Consider the following 22,750-nt stretch of genomic DNA (forward strand, 5'->3'; position numbering starts at 1 on the left):
ATGTCAGCGGGACCTCAACGACCAAAAAAAGGTCCAGGCCATTCCGACACGACCAGCGATCTCGCAGCAGGGGCCTGATCGCTGGTACGTGTCACACATAGCGAGATCGCTACTGAGGTCGCTGTTGCGTCACAAAACTTGTGACTCAGCAGCGATCTCGCTAGCGATCTCGCTATGTGAGACGGGGCCTTAAAGGTTTTTTTTTCTTATGATTAAAGGGAACTTGTCACCTCAGGGAATACCATTTACCTACAGATAAACTCAAAACAGAGACAAAATAAACATATACCCTGCTGCAAGTAAATAAGTAAATGCAATAGTACAAATAAACAACATTGGGTCCTTAGTAAACAAAGTTTCAGATTTAAAAACAAAACAAAACGTAAAAGTCACTCGACCAATGTCAAGGTGTACCCAAATTCAGGATGGTCCTAACCTTTAGCATTAAAACCTTACCATGTGTCACAGTGACGTCCTGTGTGATTAAGGGCTGAGCAGGAACAGATCCTGAACATGGACACACAGCAAATGGGAAGCTATTTAAATGTAATGTTACCTGCAGATATAGGGTTAATCTCTAAGGAAATAGCGTTACAATGCTGCCAAGCCCACTTACTTATAGCACAGCTACCGGAAGAAAATAAACGTATTTCCTCCTGGAAGCCACCAGCTTTTAGTCAGGGAGGATGCTGCAGGCTGCAAGTACAGTCACTGCTCAAACCTAGTGCTCACAGTGTATAGAGTGGAGTTGTAAGCAAAAAAATTGTGTTTGCGTTGTAATTTTTATTTTTTTTTTCCAGCAGTGCTCAGAGCTGGCAGCAACCAGCAAGCCCCAGCTACACCCATCTGCTGTTTCTAGAAGCCTGGGCAGAAGTGGACATCTTGAGAAAAAAAAACAACATACCTTTTGCCAAGAGACACATAGGCACAATACAGGAAATGGGGAGCAGAAAATTGGCAGCAGTTGCTCAGGACTGAGGAGTCAAAATGTGAAATATTTGGCTGTAGCAGAAGTCCATTTATTTGCAAAAGGGTTGAAGAATAATACAATAATGAGGGTCAGCAAAAAACAATAAAGCATAGTGGAGGTTCCTTGGAAATTTGGAACTGCATTTTGGCAAATAGAGTTGGGGATTTGCACAGGATTCCAGGTTCAGTGTCCTGAATGCTGAGATTTACCAGCAGATATTTATCCATCATGGAACATCATTAAAGAGGTGTTGGATTGGCTCCAAATTTATTTTGGAGCAGGACATGACCCCATACATACAGCCAATGTCACTAAGCACTGTAGGATCGCACCTGTGCTTGCTGGGCACTCCAGAACTGACAACTCAACGTAAGACTGAGAGAAAGAACAAGGCGCTCAAAGATATAGACTAAAAACTTGCGACCATTATCTCTTTCAGTCAGTCACAAGCTGTGCTGGCAAGATGGTGGTGTGGGACCGTAGCAGCACAGAGGAGAGCTGAAGACGAGGCTGGTAAGTAACCTACCACTCCAGCGCTGAAGAAAAAAAAAATGGAGCGCTGCTTCAAGAATTATCTTCAGTGTAAGGGCTCATACAGGTTAATTATTATGATGTACGAGAAAAACTAACAGTTTCACCAGTGATTTTTATCAGAGCGATAGATTTTCATTAGTTTTTTTCACTGATGAGAAAATAAAAGTTTCTTTACAGTCTCCTACCTATCAGTCAGTGAAACACAGACAAAACATGGATGGTATCCAAATGCTGTCAGATTTTTTCCACTGACCCACAGACTTTCATTGTCGATTTTAAACCGACACTTGGATCAATATCGAAAATGTCTCTGTGATTTTGCTCAGAATACTCTGAGGAAAAAAATCTGACATGTCACCAGTCCCATAGGGTATCCTAAATACGAATTCTATCTGTGAAAAGTATAGCACTTGTACATGAATACCGTATATACTCGAGTATAAGCCGACCCCCCTAATTTTGCCACAAAAAACTGGGAAAACTTATTGACTCGAGTATAAGCCTAGGGTAGGAAATGCAGCAGCTACCGGTGAATTTCAAAAATAAAAATAGATGCTCCATACCGTTCATTATTGCCCCATAGATGCTCCATATAAAGCTGTGCCACATATAATGCTCCATACCGTTGATTATTGCCCCATAGATGCTCCATATAAAGCTGTGCCATATATAATGCTCTGCACCGTTCATTATGGCCCCATAGATGCTCCATATAAAGCTGTGACATATATAATGCTTTGCACCGTTCATTGTGGCCCCATAGATGCTCCATATAAAGCTGTGCCATATATAATGCTCTACACCGTTCATTATGGCCCCATAAATGCTCCATATAAAGCTGTGCCATATATAATGCTCTGCACCGTTCATTATGGCCCCATAGATGCTCCATAGAAAGCTGTGCCATATACAATGCTCTGCACCATTCATTATGGCCCCATAGATGCTGCATAGAAAGCTGTGCCATATATAATGCTCTGCACCGTTCATTATGGCCCCATAGATGCTCCATAGAAAGCTGTGCCATATACAATGCTCTGCACCATTCATTATGGCCCCATAGATGCTCCATATAAAGCTGTGCCATATATAATGCTCTGCACCGTTCATTATGGCCCCATAGATGCTCCATAGAAAGCTGTGCCATATATAATGCTCTGCACCATTCATTATGGCCCCATAGATGCTCCATAGAAAGCTGTGCCATATATAATGCTCTGCACAGTTCATTATGGCCCCATAGATGCTCCATAGAAAGCTGTGCCATATACAATGCTCTGCACCATTCATTATGGCCCCATAGATGCTGCATAGAAAGCTGTGCCATATATAATGCTCTGCACCGTTGATTATTGCCCCATAGATACTCCATATAAATCTGTGCAATATATAATGCTGCTGCTGCTGCAATAAAAAAAAAAAAAATCACATACTCACCTCTCTTCGCTCAGGACGCCGGCGCTTTCAATATTTACCTGCTCCTCGTGCAACTCCGTCTCCAGCACTGACGCTCAGCAGAGGGGGCGCACTGACTACGTCACCGCGCCCTGTGCGTCACAGCCAGAGGACGCTGATGACTGAGCCGCACCGGAACGAGGAGAGGTAAATATCGCGCAGCGCTCCCCTCCCCGTATACTTACCTGCTCCTGGCGCGGCACCTGCTTCTTCCACCGCTGCATCTTCTTCCTGTATTGAGCGGTCACCGTTACCGCTCATTGCAGTCATGAATATGCGGCTCCACCTCTATGGGAGGTGGAGCCGCATATTCATCACTGTAATGAGCGGTACCATGTGACCGCTCAGTACAGGAAGAAGATGCAGCGCTGGAAGAAGCAGGGACTGCAGGGACCGCGCCGGGAGTAGGTGAGTATAACTAGACAGTAGACAGTGCCCGCTCCCCCTCCCCTGCCGACCCCCGGGTATGACTCGAGTATAAGCCGAGAGGGGGACTTTCAGCCCAAAAAAATGGGCTGAAAATCTCGGCTTATACTCGAGTATATACGGTAACTAACGAGTGGATGAGCCTTAAAGCAGAACAAGGAGCCCTGGGGATGATGATGTGACCACCACATCATGTCGGCTGGGCCTACACCCACACATCTGTGGTTAGTTCTCCAATATGTTTGGCACAACCTGCCAGACAAGTTCCTTCCTAAAACGTGTACAAGCCTACCTAGAAGAACTCATGTTTTCATGCCGTTTTGAAGGCAAAGGCTGGTCACACCAAATATTGGTTGCCTGTACATTGATAAAAATAAACTATTAACACTTCTATTTTTGAAACCAAATAAAGTTTAAGGAGAACCAGTCATCTCGTTTTTAGCTTTTAAACTTGTCCCAGTGTGCTGTTAGTAAGGAATGCTAATCAGTAACATGTTTCTGTCACAGAAAAGCGCTAAGTATTAGGTTTAAAAACCTCACAGACCTTTCAGTCATAGGGTTGGTGACTATCTTTTCAGTCACGGATAATTCAGTGTACTTTTGAAATTAGGCACGCCCACAGCATTGAATTGACCGCCATGACTGGCAACTACGTATAAAATCCCGCGTACGCACTGCCTATCCGCTCCTCTGGCATGCGCACTGACTCTGGGTGTACAGCCTCATGTCAGATGCACGCAGGTGATGGGGCTGCTCTGAGGCAGTGGCTACAAGACATGTGAGCGTGCATGCTATGCTCGCCATCCACTCTGCACTCCGGCGAGAAGTGGATGGGCAGTGCGCACGCCCGGGATTCGATACGCGATTGCTGTGACGACTTCAGAACAGTAATGGCAATCAAATGCAATGCTGTAGGCCTGCAGAATTTATAAAGTAGTTCATTTTAAAACCTAATACTTGGAGTTTTCCTGTGCCAAAAACATGTTGGTGATGCACATTGCTTCACAAACAGCAGACTGGGACCAGTATAATAGCCAAAGACGAGGTGACAGGTCCCCTTTCATCGAGGCGATACAAAGGATGAGATACATTACAAACACAGCAAATTAAAAAGCTCTGATGCCCAATAAATGATTATTAGGAACAAATGAGTGTAATCTAGGAGTGGGAAACAGAGCACAGTAGGGCGATACCCTATGGAGGGGGAGTAGCAGAGGGCTGGTTACACTCACCTGATGGAGTTGTGACAGGCACAACTCCTATGTAGGCAGGAAGAAAAATAGCTGCTGCTGCCCCATGGCTGGGGAATCAATCCTCCAGGAGATATTGGACCCGGTTGGATGAACACGTAGGTGGGCTGCGCTGCTGGAGTGAATCAATTCTTTTGAAATTATGATGAGGGAAAGGCTTTTTATTCACAACACGTTTCAATGCTGTACCGGCGTCTTTTTCAAGTGAAAAAAGCAATTTTTTTTTCACTTGAAAAAGACACCAGTATGGCGTTGAAATGCATTGTAAAGAAAAAAAACCTTTTCCTCATGATCATTTCAAAAGAATGGATTCACTCCAGCAGCGCAGCCCACCTATGTGTTCATCCAACTGGGTCCAGGAACAAATGTGAGCAGATTCAACACATAGTAGTCAGTATAAAGGTAAGATAGAACAGATACAGAGAACGTGATGGGAATATCAGAAAACCCCTCAGTGGGTTCTGCCCACAAACGGATAAATATAACTAAGCAAAACCATAGTCAATGCTGCTCGTCTATTTCCGTTTGGTGAGATAGGTTGATTTGTGGAAAAAGAGCAGTTTCAAAGACCGAAGACCACATAGAAGAAATTGTGGCCCCAGAAGCCCTCCTCTACCTCTGCCCCCTGGTCAGCCCTGACTCCACACCCGATGGACCCTACCATCGATTAGCCAATCAGTAGGGAATTAACCCCTTCGTGACCTGAGGTATTTTCGTTTTTTGCTCCCCTCCTTCCCAGAGCCATAACTGTTTTATTTTTCCGTCAATATAGTCATGTGAGGGCTTGTTTTTGCGGGACAAGTTGAACTTTTGAGCGACACTATTGGTTTTAACATATCGTGTACTGGAAAATTAAAAAAAATTCCAAGTGCAGCGAATTGCAAAAAGACTGCAATTCCACAGTTGTTTTGGGTGTTTTTATTTACTGTAATCTGTTCACTAAATGCTAAAACTGACCTGCCATTATGATTCTCCAGATTATTACAAGTTCATAGACACCAAACATGTCTAGGTTCTTTTTTATTTAGTGGTGAAAAAAAAAAAAAAAAAAAACCTCTGGTTAAAAATAATGGCACCACTTTCCCAGACCTGTAGCGTCTCCATTTTTCGGGATCTCGGGTCAGTGAGGGATAATTTTTTGCACGCCAAACTGACATTTTTATTGATACCATTTTGGTGTAGATACGATCTTATGATCGCCCGTTATTGCAAGGTAGCGTTGACCAAAAAAACGCAATTCTATCCTCACCTACTGTATTCTCACCCATCCCTTGTAGATTGTGAGCCTTCGCGGGCAGGGTCCTCTCTCCTCCTGTACCAGTTATGACTTGTATTGTTTAAGATTATTGTACCTGTTTTTATTATGTATACCCCTCCTCACTTGTAAAGCGCCATGGAATAAATGGCGCTATAACAATAAATAATAATAATAATAATAATTCTGACGTTTTTAATTTTTTTCTCCTTACACCATTTAGCAATCAGGTTAATTTTTTTTTATATTGATAGATCAGGCTGTTCTGAATGCAGAGATACCAAATAGGTGTATATTTGATATTTTTTATTGTTTTATTTGAATGAGGCAAAAAGGGGGGTGATTTGAATGTTTATATTTTTAAAAAACCTTTTTGTTCCTTTTTTTTTTTTTTACTTTTTGCTTGCTTCAATAGCCTCCATGGAAGACTAGAAGCTGCAGTTGTCCGATTTCCTCTTATATCAGATCGCCTGTATGTAGCAGAAATGCTCACTTACTAGGAGCGACGACCACCGGGCAGCGCTCATAGCAATCGGGGTATGACAACCATAGAGGTCTGCTGGAGACCTCGGGTTGTCATGCCAACCCATCAGTGACCCACGATCACGTGAAGGGGTCACCGATGGGCGGGATTTCCGGTGCACTTCCGATAAGCGTGAGTTAAATGCCGCTGTCAGAGATTGACAGTGGCATTTAATGGGTTAAGAGCTGTGGGTGGATCGTGATTCCACCCGCAGCTGTTCAAAACAGCTGACATGTTCCAGGAAACATGTGGGCTCACCGCTGGAGTCTACATCAAAGGGAGGGTGTCAGACATCAGCATACTATTATGCCCAACGTTGGAGAAGGGTTAATCCACCTAACCCAAATTTTGGGGATTTTCCAGGGCAACTTCAGCGGAATCTTGCTTTGCAGGAATCTTTCCATACCTGCCTCAAACTTTTGCACAGTACAGTTTGAGCTAATGAAGAGAATAGCATCCTGAACAGGCACAAACCTCACATTCAACCTATACTGCACTCCTACAGCAGAAAAATCTGAGGCACGAAATGGGTTGCAAATTGCTTATCATAGAGTCTGAAAATGAATAAAGGAATTAAGATTGTACACTGAAGCTAGTGCAGTTTTACAATCTAAAGGTAACCGCTAATTACAGCCAACCTGTCACCAGGTTTAGCCGATACGAGTTACGGCCACTGCCTTTCAGGGCTTATATACAGCATTCTATAATGCTGTAGATAAGCCCCAATTGTCTGCCCTGTTGAGGCAAAGTACTGCAGTGTGCAGGAGCCTGGCCTCTCTGACCCTCCCAGCGCCTGCACACTGCAGTACTTTGCTCTGCCCTCAACAGGGCAGATAAGTACACCTGCACAGAAGCGTGATGCCGGGGGGCCTGTGAAGCATGCAGGAGGGCGGCATAGCAAGAAGATGGGAGGCACCGGACCAGGACCTGCGACGCCCATCAGACCGGACTGCCCCCCCCAGTTGAGTATAATAAAACTTATTTTCTTCTCTTGCAGGTCGGATTGGGGGCTTATCTATAGCATTATAGAATGCTGTAGATAAGCCCTGAAAGGCGATGGCCTTTTCTCGTATCGACCAAACCTGGTGACAGGTTCGCTTTAAATAACTATTTCTTTTTCATGTCAAAGGTTGTCCATACTATTTAACTACTACCACTTTGCGACCGCCTACGGTAGATAAACGTCGGCGACTGCATAGCTTTGTGCAGCACTGACATTTGTCTACGGTCGGCGGTTTTGTTCTGGTCGGGAATCCACGTAACTTCAAAACGTGGGCATTCTGATGCAGAACGCTGACTGTGACCCCTGATCTCATCGAGATTCGATTGGCTCAGATCCTGATGATGTCAGCATTTAGCCAGCCAATGAGAGCAATCACTGGGAAAGTTTGTTGTATTAGCAAACTTTCCTGAGCAATTTGCGTCATAAAACGCTGTTTCTCCTCTGATCTTCTGTCGGCGAGAGACCCGAGGAGAAAAGCCGGATTACTCACCGGTAATGCTCTTTTAGTGAGTCCACGACAGCACCCTACTGGAGAGAGGGATCCGCCCCGCAGGAACAGGAAACCTATTGAGAAATAAATGGGGGCGGTCCGCCTCTCCTCCTCAGTTTTGATTTCAGAGTACCCGGAGGACCGCCAGTATTAGGCAAATATCATTTATTTCATTGTTTAAACTTATTTGCTTATGGTTAAAAGGATTTTACTCAAATAATATGTATTATATTAATCTAGGGAGGGATGTAAGAGGGTGCTGTCGTGGACTCACTAAAAGAGCATTACCGGTGAGTAATCCGGCTTTTTACTCTTCGCCACGACAGCACCCTACTGGAGATCTTTCAGAGACCATCACCTAGGGAGGGGACCACCGTGCTGAGGACAGTCCTGCCAAAGTCTAGGTCAGAAGTTGACGATAGGTCTAGCCTATAGTGGTTATAAAATGTAGAAGGGTTTGACCACGTTGCCGCCTTACATATAGTTTCAATCGGGACGTCTCCCCTCTCTGCCCAGGAGGATGCCATCGCTCTGGTAGAGTGTGCCGTTATGCCTTCCGGAGGGTTTTCTTTCCTCGCGGAGTAAGCCAGTCTGATAGCCTCTCTGATCCACCGGGATAAGGTGCTTTTTGTTACTCCATGACCCTTCTTGACGCCCTGGAAGGAAATAAACAGAGCCCTACTCTGTCGCCAGCTGCTGGTCTTTTCAATGTATTTTAACACTACTCTTTTAACGTCTAGAGTGTGATATTTTTGTTCTTCAGGAGTGGATGGATTACTGAAGAAAGTGGGCAAGATTATTTCTTGTGACCTGTGGAATTTTTTTGCTACTTTGGGCAGGTAGGAAGGGTCTGGTTTAAGAATTAGCTTATCCTGAAAGGTTAACAAAAAAGGTGGATCTATAGAGAGTGCTTGGATGTCACTGATTCTCCTAGCTGAAGTCAGTGCTACCAAGAGGGCCGTTTTTAGTGATAGACATTTAATTGGTATTGAGTCTATTGGCTCGAATGGAGAGTCTGTTAGGGCTTGTAAGACTAAATTTAAATCCCAGGGTGGAATTCTAGGTATGTTAACTGGATTCATTCTTTCGCAGGCCGTAATAAATCTGGATACCCATCTATCCCGCGCGATGTTATGGCCATAGAGGGCTCCTAGCGCTGAAACATGAACCTTTAAGGTGTTTACAGTTAGACCTAGTTCTCTCCCTTTTTGAAGAAACTCCAGGATAGAATGTATCGGAATTTCTGATGTGTCGGTAGATGTATGGAATTGAAAAAATTTTCTCCATACTCTTGTATAGATTTTTGTGGTGGAGGGTTTTCTACTATGGAGAAGCGTATCAATTAAACCCCCCGAGAATCCTCTCGATCTTAACATCTGCCTCTCAAGTTCCAGGCCGTCAGGTGTAGATTGTCCACCTGAGGGTGGAAAAACGGACCCTGGAAGAGAAGGTTGGGCGTTGAGGGGAGGACCCAAGGATCTGAGACCGACATGGTCTGTAACCATGAGAACCATGGTCTCTTGGGCCAGAATGGAGCTATCAGTACAACTCTCGCCCCTTCTTCCCTGATTTTGCGTATAACTTGAGGAAGCAATATGATCGGAGGAAACGCGTACGCCAGACTGAACTGCCAAGGGGCTTGGAGAGCGTCCAGAATGTCTGGATGATCCGCTGGAGATAGAGAAGCAAATCTCCGGACTTTTCTGTTTTTCCTTGTGGCGAAGAGATCTATCTGAGGACGGCCCCAAAGAGATATTATGTCCAGAAATATCTGCTGGTTTAGACACCACTCTCCTTGTCTCAGGGTGTGTCTGCTTAAGAAGTCCGCCTGCTGATTGCTTGCTCCCCTTATGTGCAATGCAGTAAGGGATGTTAGGTGACTTTCTGCTAGATTTAAGATTTCCGTAGCAGAAGACATCAGAGTCTCTGATCGCGTACCTCCTTGCCGATTTAGATACGCCACCGTGGTGGTGTTGTCGGACAGGACTCTGACGTCTTTCCCCCGAATCTGTGGGAGGAAATGGTATAAGGCGTATTTTACAGCATTCAGTTCTTTAAAGTTAGAGGAGCTGCAATTTTCTTCCCTGCTCCATAAACCCTGGCAATAATCGTTCCCCATATGAGCGCCCCATCCATGAGGACTGGCGTCAGTGGTTATGGTGTGAGATGGCGTTATTACCCATGGAACCCCACTCAACAAATGGTTTGAGTCTAGCCACCACTCTAAGGAAGTTAAAACCTCCTGAGATAAGGTTATTTTTGTATTTAGGTGACCAAATAACCGTCTATCCTCTTGTAAAATTTGATGTTGTAGGACTCGAGTGTGGTGTTGAGCCCATCTCACTGCTGGTATACAAGAGATAAGAGACCCTAGTAACGACATAGCTTGTCTTAGGGATATACGAGGATTAGTTATTGCGGCTAGGACTTTGTGTCTGATCAGTAGGATTTTTACCTGCGGCAGGAGACACTTTTGAGATATGGAGTCTAACTGGAACCCCAAAAACGCCTGACGGGAAAGCGGAGTGAGTCTGGATTTGTCGGTATTGATTATCCAGCCCAGGTCCTGTAGAGAGGAAATTGCGTGAGCCAAACGATCGGCACATTGAGTAACTGAATTTCCTATTACCAAAAAGTCATCCAGATAGGGCACAATCAAAGTTTCCTTCTGGCGTAGGTATGCCATCACCTCTAGCATTATCTTGGTGAAGATCCTCGGCGCTGTTGAGAGGCCGAAGGGTAAGGCCGCATACTGGAAGTGACGAACCTCGTTGTTGATTTTTACCGCCACTCTGAGGAATTTTTGGTATCTGTTATGAATGGGGAGATGATAGTAAGCATCCTTTAGATCAATGCCCCCCATCATACAGTTTGGGAAGAGGAGTTTTATGGTGGACCTAATGGACTCCATTTTAAATGTATAATTTTCAATGAATGAATTGAGTTTTTTAAGGTTTATGATGGTTCTGAAAGAACCGTCGGGCTTAGAGATTAAGAATAGGGGAGAATAGAATCCCCTACCCTCCTGTCCCACTGGCACTTGGACTAGGACCCGTTTTGATATTAGGGTTTGAATTTCAAGCTCTAAAGCCTGTTGCTGTATAGGCGAGCTGAGAGTTGTTATAATATAAGACTCGTGGGGTACACGAGAGAATTTTAATTTAATTCCATCTCGGACGATATTTAAAACCCACGAGCTAGATGTTATCTTCTCCCATTGGGTGGTGAAAAATTTAAGTCTGCCCCCAACTGGTATGTCCTCAGTATTTGTCTTTTGGGGGGTTGGGTCTTCTAAACATGGTACCTCTCTGCTTGTCGTCTTTAGGGGTCCATGTTGTAGACCTATCCGTTTGCCTCCTTTTGCCAAACGGCCTCCTTTTAAAGGCTCTCCTGTAAAACGGAATAGAGGTTTCAGGAAAAGCTTTCTTCCTGTCCTTTGCCTTTTTGAGTATCTCATCTAAGGTTTTACCAAAGAGGTACTCACCCTCACATGGGATTGCGCATATTTTAGACTTAGATTGCGCGTCCCCTTTCCAACTCTTCATCCATAGGGCTCTTCTTGCGTTATTTACAAGGCCCGCAGATCTTGCTGCTAAACGGAGTGAGTCGGCGGAGGCGTCTGCCAGAAAGGCCGCTGCTCCTCGTATTAAAGGGATGGCTGCTCTTAGTTTTTCCCTCGAGCTTTTCTTTTCAATTTGCTGGTCTAACTGATCAATCCAGATGATCATTGACCGGGCCGCGCAAGTGCTGGCTACTGCAGGTTTGAATATCCCTGTAGCCGCTTCCCAGGAACGTTTAAGGGATGATTCAGCCTTACGATCCAAAGGATCGACCAATAGTCCCGCATCCTCCACAGGTAGAGTGGATTGTTTGGAGGTAGAGGCTACAGCTGCGTCGACCTTAGGGACTTTGGTCCAAGTAAGAAGCTCCTCGTCACTAAACGGATATTTGCGTTTTGAGGCTGAGGGTAGAAAGCCTCTCTGATCTTGCTTCTCCCACTCTCTTTTAATCAATGTTTTCACTGCTGGAATAACCGGAAAACATCTCCTCTTTCTGTCTGCCAAACCCGCGAACATTATTTCTTGCGCGGTTTGCGCACCCTTAGACTCCTCACACCCCATGGTATTTCGAATAGATTTTACCAAGTTGTCCACACTGTCCAAGGGGAAACATGAGCGTCCCTCAATCTCTGATGAGGATGATGACGCTGGACATGATGATAGGGAGGCATCTGACAGTATCGGTTGGTCACTGTCGGAGTCTGACACAAGTGTTGGCGTTTTAGATTTAGAACTACGCGGTTTTTCCTGGGTCATATTTTTTAGTTCTTCTCTAATAATGGCCCGTAGGTCCGTAATGGACACTGCTGCTCCCTGTGTTTCTTTTAAACAGTCCTCACAAAGTTTTTTGGGGTATGAGTCAGGGAGGGGCTGGTTACACAAGGCACATTCCCTGTGCTTCGTTTTTTGTCGTTTTTTGCTCTAAGCGTGTAAGTAGAGAGAGAAAGGGAAAAGAGAGAGATAGGGAGACAGCGTTAGCTTAATAGGTAGAGTTCACAACTCACCCAGTGAAGCAAATAATACCGGATCAGAAGGCCGAGATCCTGTTCTGGAACCGTCGCTTTTACGAGCGGTGTCCGAGGATCCTCTGGCGTGATCTTTGGCGGGGGGTACTGGAACTCCGGTTGTAGGGTCCATGGCACCTGGGGATGACATCTCTGCATCGCCGATTCAGCGTTAGTGAGCGCTTTAAATAGAGCGCCAAAACGTTTTTTTTTTTTTTTTTCTCGCGCATGCGCAGATCAGTGCCGGCTCCCCCGCCCTGGATCCGGCCTAGGCGCCCCGGAAGTCCAAGAACCACTTCCGGGGTAGCCTGTATGTGCGGCGGTCGGCGCACGCGCGGCCCGGGATTCCACGCCGGCCGCTGGAAGGTCACCTTACCCGGCTCCTGCTGCCGTACCGCACGCTGGGAAGGACGCCGGTCGGCCTTTCCCGGACCCGGCCGTCTGCCCGCTCCATCAGACGAGGGGGGAGCCGTCTAACGGAACTCCCCCGACGCTGCTTCTGAGCCGCAGCCCCTGCCGTTCTCACGGATACTGCGCAGGCGGCATGCAAGCCCAGGTATGTCTTCTCAGTAAGAGTCCTGTCGTTCCCGCAGGAACAGGAAACCTAAACTGAGGAGGAGAGGCGGACCGCCCCCATTTATTTCTCAATAGGTTTCCTGTTCCTGCGGGGCGGATCCCTCTCTCCAGTAGGGTGCTGTCGTGGCGAAGAGTAAAACAGTGTGACAAGTGCTACTGGCAATGGCTTAGTGTTAGGTAGGGTATGTTCCCACGTCAGTAAACGCTGCGGGTTGCAGGCTGCGTACATCCGCAGCGTCCAACCCGCAGCGGCCAGATGTTACAGCATAGTGGAGGGGATTTCAAGAAATTCCATCTCCACTATGTGTGCACCGCACCCGCTTCCCTTCAGAGACCGCAGCATGTCTATTTATCTTGCGGAGACCCTCAGTCTCCGCAAAATAAATATCACCAGTCCAATGTATTGGGCGCATTGATTCCGCACGGTTCAATGAACACATGTGGATTCACCTGCGTTCAAAAGCCGGCAGGGCTTTGGACGGAGCGGACGTGCTGCATCCAAAATGCTGCCGATTACTGACCGTGGGAACATACCCTTAGGCTTGATCGCAATTGTTTTACCAATACTTTATTAGTAGTCACGTTAATTTGTTATTCATATAGAATAGTTCATTATATAGTATACTATATATACACTATATACAAAATTCGATAGAAACGTACTTTGCACTAAAATATAAAGAATGTAAAATTGCTAAATTTGAGGCTAAAGTTACATTTTTGTGGGAAATAATAAAACTTTCATTATTTCCTTGCACATTGCTTTAGTTCCTGTGAAGCACTTAATAGGTTAATATACTTCTTGAATGTGGTTTTGAGCACCTTGAGGGGTGCAGTTTTTCAAATGATGTCACTTTTGTTTTTTGTTTTTCTGTCATAGTCACTTCAAATGTGATGTGGTCCCTAAAAAATGGTATTGTAAATTTTGATGGAAGTAATTGCTGGTCAACTTCCAACCCTTCTAACTTCCTAACAAAGAAATATGTTTCAAAAAGTGTGCTGATGTAAAGTAGACATGTGTGACATAACTCTACAGTTTAAGGGCATAAAAATTAAAAGTTTGAACATTGCCAAATTTTTTATATTTTCACAAATAAATGCAAGTCATATTGACGAAATGTTACCACTATCACAAAGTACAATATGTCATGAAAAAACATTCTCAGAATCAGTGGGATCCGTTGAAGCGTTCCAGAGTAATTACCTCATAAAGTGACTCTGGTCAGAATTGTAAAAATTGGCCTGGTCAGGACGGTGAAAACAGGCTCTGGCGAGAAAGGGCTATAATCTATTTTGCCTTTGGGAAACCTAAACAATAGATAATTTTAGAGTTCCATGCAAACGCATGTCATAGGAGTACAGTACCAGAATGTTGATATTTTTAACCTCCACGCCTGTTTTTTCACCTTCCTGATGAGGCAAACGTTTACCTGTGTGACTTTATGTGGTAATAACTTTGGAACGCTTCAATGTTTTTTTCATGGCAAATTGTACTTCATATTAGTGGTAAATTTAGGTTGTATTTTTTAAGTTTGTGAAAATATTGGAATTTTGATGAAAATTTTGCAATTTTCAAAGTTTTTATGCCCTTAAACCAGAGATACAGTACAGACCAAAAGTTTGGACACACCTTCTCATTTAAAGATTTTTTTGTATTTTCATGACTATGAAAATTGTACATTCACACTGAAGGCATCAAAACTATGAATTAACACATGTGGAATTATATACTTAACAAAAAAGTGTGAAACAACTGAAATTATGTCTTATATTCTAGGTTCTTCAAAGTAGCCAGCTTTTGCTATGATGACTGCTTTGCACAATCTTGGCATTCTCTTGATGTGCTTCAAGAGGTAGTCACCGGGAATGGTCTTCCGACAATCTTGAAGGAGTTCCCAGAGATGCTTAGCACTTGTTGGCACTTTTGCCTTCACTCTGCGGTCCAGCTCACCCCAAACCATCTCAATTGGGTTCAGGTCTGGTGATTGTGGTGGCTAGGTCATCTGGTGTAGCACCCCATCACTCTCCTTCTTGGTCAAATAGCCCTTACACAGCCTGGAGGTGTGTTTGGGGTCATTGTCCTGTTGAAAAATAAATGATGATCCAACAAAACGCAAACCGGATGGAATAGCATGCCGCTGCAAGATGCTGTGGTAGCCATGCTGGTTTAGTATGCCTTCAATTTTGAATAACTCCCCAACAGTGTCACCAGCAAAGCACCCCCACACCATCACACCTCCTCCTCCATGCTTTACTGTGAGAACCAGGCATGTAGAGTCCATCCGTTCACCTTTTCTGTGTCGCACAAAGACACGGTGGTTGGAACCAAAGATCTCACATTTGGACTCATCAGATCAAAGCACAGATTTCCACTGGTCTAATGTCCATTCCCTGTGTTCTATAGCCCAAACAAGTCTCTTCTGCTTGTTGCCTGTCCTTAGCAGTGGTTTCCTAGCAGCTATTTTACCATGAAGGCCTGCTGCACAAAGTCTCCTCTTAACATTTGTTGTATTGATGTGTCTGCTGCTAGAACTCTGTGTGGCATTGACCTGGTCTCTAATCTGAGACGCTGTTAACCTGCGATTTCTGAGGCTGGTGACTCGGATAAACTTATCCTCAGAAGCAGAGGTGACTCTTGGTCTTCCTTTCCTGGGGCGGTCCTCATGTGAGCCAGTTTCTTTGTAGCGCTTGATGGTTTTTGCCACTGCACTTGGGGACACTTTCAAAGTTTTCCCAATTTTTCGGACTGACTGACCTTCATTTCTTAAAGTAATGATGGCTACTCGTTTTTCTTTACTTAGAATTTGTATTATGGCAAGAAAAAAGCAGCTAACAGTGTATTCAGTAGGACTATCAGCTGTGTATCCACCAGACTTCTGCACAACACAACTCATAGTCCCAACCCCATTTATAAGGCAAGAAATCCTACTTATTAAACCTGACAGGGCACACCTGTGAACTGAAAACCATTTCCGGTGACTACCTCTTGAAGCTCAGCAACAGAATGCCAAGAGTGTGCAAAGCAGTCAGTAATGCAAAAGGTGGCTACTTTGAAGAACCTACAATATAAGACATAATTTCAGTTTCACACTTTTTTGTTAAGTATATAATTCCACATGTGTAATTCATAGTTTTGATGCCTTCAGTGTGAATGTACAATTTTCATAGTCATGAAAATACAGAACAATCTTTAAATTAGAAGGTGTGTCCAAACTTTTGGTCTGTACTGTATATATATTCATTCATTCATTCTTTCTATCTCTCAATGTTAAAAATTACCTACCTTTAAAATTATAGACTTCATGTCTTTGTCAGTGGACAAACTTACAAAATCAGTAAGGGATCAAATAATTATTTACTTCACTGAACCACACTCGATCCTTGTGTTTGGATGTAGTAAAGTATAGTACTGTATTTTTTCAGATTAATACACACGCACTTTTTTCCCCTAAAATTTGGAAAATGAGAGTGAGTCTTACAATCCGAATGTAGATTACCGGGAAAGGAGAAAGGGAGGGGGTGTCTTCTGCGGTGGAGCAGGGTCGCTGCTACAGAAAACTGGTGGCAACAGTGGAGGCAGAAGTGAGGCAATGCTGAGGACCCCGGGCTGGCAAGAGTGGGAATGTTCCTTTCCCCCTTTTCCCAGAAGAGGCTTTCAGAAAATGTCAGGAGTCCCAGCACTCTACATCCTTTTCACTGCAATGGCCTTCAAGAAAATGGTCACAGGTGGCGATCTTGATCTGCGCATGCGCTGCCTCCTGTGGCCATTTTCCCAAAGTCCACAGCAGTGAAAAGGATGGGGAATGCGTACACTCCTGATATTTTGTAAAAGCCCGGGTCCCACCTCATCCTTATACTGCTGAACTCCCCCTTCTTCCAGCCTGGGGCCCGCAGCATCACCCCATTCCTGCAGCAGCGACTCTGCCTCCTGGGACCCTACTCCACTGATCATGCGATGATGTGACGGGGGTCCCCGATGCGCGCATTTCCGTCCGGAAGCGCTTGTCAGTTTGACAGCGACATTTAACTAGTTAATAGGCACGGTTGGATCACGATTCCACCTGCGCCTATTGCGGGCACGTCAGCTGTTCAAAACAGGGTTTAATGCATGCTCACCACCGGAACCCACATCAAAGCGGGGATACTGCCATCAGACATACTATCCTGTCCGATGGCAGTAAGGGGTTAATAACCTTTTCTGAATATACAGTAGTTTTGCAGAACTATTAAAACCATGAGAATTGGTTGACCTAGATGTAAAAATGTTCATTTTTTTACTTTACTGTAAAATATGATTAAAGTAATGATAAAACAACATAATTGGCCACAGCAAAACACTAACAAACTAAACCTCACCAGAATTTTCAGAGAAAGAGTCCTCGCCCAACTCTGCTTTTAAATCTTTCCGGGATGTAGCTTTCCCCAAGTACTTTTTATCTGTATCAGAAAGGAAAGTAACCGTGTTTTTCTTTAGGTTTCGAAGTATAACTCCATCATCTTCATCAATTCCACCTTCATCAAATTTGTCGATAACCTTAGCAGCAGTAACTGAAAAGAAACAAAAAAACAAACAAACATGAAGACTCGATAGTGATACATGTATAAAATAGTCACATTATGTATAAGAATCCAAGCACAATATAAGGCTACGTTCACATTTGCGTTGTGCGCCGCAGCGTCGGCGCCGCAGCGCACAACGCAAACAAAAACGCGGCAAAACGCACGCTAAAACGCTGCGTTTTGCCCCGCATGCGTCCTTTTTGGCCGAAAGTTGGACGCAGCAAAAATGCAACTTGCTGCGTCCTCTGCGGCCGGACGCGGGCGCCGCAGCGACGCAAAACGCAAGTGCGACGCATGTCCATGCGCCTCCATGTTAAATATAGGGGCGCATGACGCATGCGGCGCCGCTGCGGCGCCCGACGCTGCGGCGCCCGCCGCGAATGTGAACGTAGCCTAAGTCAGCGGGTCTGTTAGTATCAGCTTGAAAACTGTAGTGGCGTAAGACAGTTAAAAGATGAACCAAATTCATCTCTTAAAACATTTGGCTCATCTTACTCCAGCGCTCCCTTTATTAAGACATAGAAAACACCAATCTTAATTAAATCGGTGCCATTGTACTTTATATTAGTGGTATTATTTGGTCAATATGTTTTTTGTTTAAGAAAATATCTGAAATTTGACACAAAAAAAAACCTGCGACATTTCTAACTTTCATTTTTATTATAACCTTGAGCCAGATAGTAATACCACACACAAAAAAAGTTAGTAAATAACATTTTACATGTCTACTTTATGTTAGTTAGCATAATTTTTCAAATGTCCTTTTATTTTTCTCCAACGTTTGAGTGCTTAAACATTTTGCATCAATTTAAGCAAAAAAAAATGTTCAAGGACATTTCTTATGGACTTATTCAGTTTCAATGTGCCTTTGGCAAGGGCCTATTTGGGAATACCCAAAATTGATACTATTTTAAAGATCGTACCCCTAAAAATTCAAAGCTGCTGCCAGGAATCAGGAAGTTGACAGTAATTAACACAATGTGGAATAAAAATTATTTTTATTTCTGTTGCGCCAGCATATTCCGCAGCACTTTACATTACAGAGTGGACTTATACAGACAGTAAAGACATTACAGAGTAACACAACTCAACAAATATCATAAAGAGCGAGTGCCCTGCCCGCAAGCTTACAATCTATGAGGACATGAAAATAAATGGCAAGAAGTGCTTGTATTACATGGTCCAGTTATCAATATAATAAATAGAGCATTCTCATAATGCTCCATGAACCGGTCACCAGCCAGTATGTGTACAGTACAGACACAGAGGCTGTGCAAACAGATGCTACAAGGGACCAGATTTGGAGGAAAATTTGGGAAGGGCAAAACAGGAATACCTTAGTGAGGTGAGGTGATAAGCCAGTCTAAAGAAGTGCATTTTTAGGGCAAGCTTAAAACTGTGGGTATTGGGAATTAAATCGAATTGTCCAGGGTAGTGCATTCCAGAGAATGGACGCAGCACGCGAGAAGTCTTGGAGACGGGAGTGATAAGCTTATATTGGACTCTGTAGCGGATGGGCAACAGGTGCAATGCCTGGCACAGGATGTAGGCATCGGTGTAGCGGTTGGACAGGAATATAATCCTGGCTGCTGCATTCAGCATGGATTACAGAGAAGAATTTAGTGGAATGAAAAACAACATTTTTTTTTAAAGCTAAATTGTTGCTGTAGTGTCAATTTTTTCCATTTTTACAAGGGGTTATAAAACTAAATGGAGTTAATTTTTACACAATTTCTCTAAAAATACGGCTGTACCTGATAGTACCAGAAACTACTGTCTGGGCACACGGCAGGGCTTGGAAGGGCAGAAGCACTATTTAATTTTTGGTGTGCAATTTTGTCAATCTCTACCAAATGCATCAATGCACTATATGAGGTCATACACTAGCGTTCGAACACAAGGAACATAGATTTTGATGGAATAGATTGTGAATGGCATTTGCAATGCCCCTTATGTGATGGAAAGCAAAAACTCTTCAAAAGCGATCCTAATTTGGAAATTATATACCGTACCTCAAAGATTTCATCTGGGGGTCTAGTGAGCATTATGATGAAACTGATGCCTCACAGAATTTTTTGAACAATGGATCATAGAGTTAAAAAAATATATTTTTTTGTACTAAAATGTTATATTAGAAAAAAAGATTCCAGGGAAATACATGTCCTTTTCTTTGTTAAAACTTCACATTTATTATTTGGATTAAAAGAGTGTGTACATAAGACAGGCCACAGGCATGAACAGGACCAACATGTTTTGGCTGTCATGCCTCAATCATGGTCTATTAATATTGTGACCAGGATGGGGCCCATTACTACAAGAGGTTTGCCAGAATTACTATATAGTGTCAATTGCAAAACAATATTACTTTATGTGGCCAATTGGGGGAAACAAAATTGTAAAAAAAAAAAAAGCCTAAATATATGCCTAAACAAAAACAAACAAACAAAAAAAACACAAAAAAGGTTCACATTTGCTATCGCCACATCCATTACGACCAGAGCTACAGTGGGGCAAAAAAGTATTTAGTCAGTCAGCAATAGTGCAAGTTCCACCACTTAAAAAGATGAGAGGCGTCTGTAATTTACATCATAGGTAGACCTCAACTATGGGAGACAAACTGAGAAAAAAAAATCCAGAAAATCACATTGTCTGTTTTTTTTAATCATTTTATTTGCATATTATGGTGGAAAATAAGTATTTGGTCAGAAACAAACAATCAAGATTTCTGGCTCTCACAGACCTGTAACTTCTTCTTTAAGAGGCTCCTCTGTCCTCCACTCATTACCTGTAGTAATGGCACCTGTTTAAACTTGTTATCAGTATAAAAAGACACCTGTGCACACCCTCAAACAGTCTGACTCCAAACTCCACTATGGTGAAGACCAAAGAGCTGTCAAAGGACACCAGAAACAAAATTGTAGCCCGGCACCAGGCTGGGAAGACTGAATCTGCAATAGCCAACCAGCTTGGAGTGAATAAATCAACAGTGGGAGCAATAATTAGAATATGGAAGACATTCAAGACCACTGATAATCTCCCTCGATCTGGGGCTCCACGCAAAATCCCACCCCGTGGGGTCAGAATGATCACAAGAACGGTGAGCAAAAATCCCAGAACCACGCGGGGGGACCTAGTGAATGAACTGCAGAGAGCTGGGACCAATGTAACAAGGCCTACCATAAGTAACACACTACGCCACCATGGACTCAGATCCTGCAGTGCCAGACGTGTCCCACTGCTTAAGCCAGTACATGTCCGGGCCCGTCTGAAGTTTGCTAGAGAGCATTTGGATGATCCAGAGGAGTTTTGGGAGAATGTCCTATGGTCTGATGAAACCAAACTGGAACTGTTTGGTAGAAACACAACTTGTCGTGTTTGGAGGAAAAAGAATACTGAGTTGCATCCATCAAACACCATACCTACTGTAAAGCATGGTGGTGGAAACATCATGCTTTGGGGCTGTTTCTCTGCAAAGGGGCCAGGACGACTGATCCGGGTACATGAAAGAATGAATGGGGCCATGTATCGTGAGATTTTGAGTGCAAACCTCCTTCCATCAGCAAGGGCATTGAAGATGAAACGTGGCTGGGTCTTTCAACATGACAATGATCCAAAGCACACCGCCAGGGCAACGAAGGAGTGGCTTCGTAAGAAGCATTTCAAGGTCCTGAAGTGGCCTAGCCAGTCTCCAGATCGCAACCCTATAGAAAACCTTTGGAGGGAGTTGAAAATCCGTGTTGCCAAGCGAAAAGCCAAAAACATCACTGCTCTAGAGGAGATCTGCATGGAGGAATGGGCCAACATACCAACAACAGTGTGTGGCAACCTTGTGAAGACTTACAGAAAACGTTTGACCTCTGTCATTGCCAACAAAGGATATTTTACAAAGTATTGAGATGAAATTTTGTTTCTGACCAAATACTTATTTTCCACCATAATATGCAAATAAAATGATAAAAAAACAGACAATGTGATTTTCTGGAATTTTTTGTCTAAGTTTGTCTCCCATAGTTGAGGTCTACCTATGATGTAAATTACAGACGCCTCTCATCTTTTTAAGTGGTGGAACTTGCACTATTGCTGACTGACTAAATACTTTTTTGCCCCACTGTATAAAACTAGCATAACTCATATGATAAATGCCAGTTAAAAAATAATAATAATAAGTACCGGTATGCCAAAACTGTTCAAGAAAATGATCAAAAGTTGTATAGGAAATAAATATCAATAAAAATGTCACTTTGTCCTGCAAAGATTGAAGCCCCCCAAATTCACATTTTTTCTATGTGAAGCCCATTTTATCCAGCCAAGTTTAAGACCCCTGCTATAAAGTACGGAGTAGATGCTGCAGAGTGAAAACTGTAGCTTAGTGCCCAACACATTATGCCAGCTTGTGCTTCTGGAAATAGGCTATTCAGCAGGTTCGCTATAGCAATGCCAAACATGTGGAAGCTGGCTGCAGTTTGGGCTTTTTAACTGCTTTTAAGGCCATGTTCACATTTATCCTGTTTTACGGTGAGCTTTTGTGTCTGGGTGTCAAACTAAATCCCCAGAAAACATGATTTAGATGTATTTTGGGGATTTTATTTGCAGTTGGAGTCACTTTGGACTCTCTCTGGTCTCTGTTGTAGTGGTTCCTGTCTTTAGGCATGAACTTATCCGTGGTAAACCACACTTTTGTGCACACCTACAAAGACAGGACAAGGGCCAGTCAGAGTCCAAAGTGTCTCCATATGCCACATTTTATAGAGTGGTTCAGTCAGGGGTTACATTTAAATCACATTTTTCATTGTTTTAGATGGAAACCCTGAGGTAAGTGCTCAGCGTAGAGCACAGGATAAATGTGAACTGAGCTTTATTCAAAATTTTTGGGAGGCAGAATGAATAAAATGCAGTTCAATATTTTTTTTTTCACAACATGCACCACGTGGTTAGGATTTGTGGTAAACGTGATAAGACTGCTTTATTATTCAGGCCGGTATGATTAGATACACCAGATTTAGAGGTTTTCTTTGGTTTTGCCATTTTTGCACACAAACTTTAGTAGTCGTTTTTCTTTGCCATATTGACACAGCTGTATTTGTTTTTATGACATTTTTTTATGCACAATAATTTTTTTATAGCTTTATATTCAGATTTTTTGG

At 43.5% G+C, this 22,750-nt stretch overlaps 1 protein-coding gene across 1 annotated transcript in view; it reads right to left on the minus strand.

Moving 5' to 3' along the window:
- The window catches only part of AATF (apoptosis antagonizing transcription factor), a 144,095-nt gene that overhangs the window by 116,845 nt on the left and 4,500 nt on the right, over window positions 1–22,750 (minus strand). Inside the window, exon 2 of the mRNA XM_077295312.1 lies at window positions 17,403–17,594. Within this exon, the coding sequence (XP_077151427.1) occupies window positions 17,403–17,594 (192 nt within the window). The remainder of the gene's footprint in view (window positions 1–17,402; window positions 17,595–22,750) is intronic.

The sequence above is a fragment of the Ranitomeya variabilis genome, chromosome 3 (genome assembly GCF_051348905.1).
Source record: "Ranitomeya variabilis isolate aRanVar5 chromosome 3, aRanVar5.hap1, whole genome shotgun sequence".
Taxonomy (NCBI): domain Eukaryota; kingdom Metazoa; phylum Chordata; class Amphibia; order Anura; family Dendrobatidae; genus Ranitomeya; species Ranitomeya variabilis.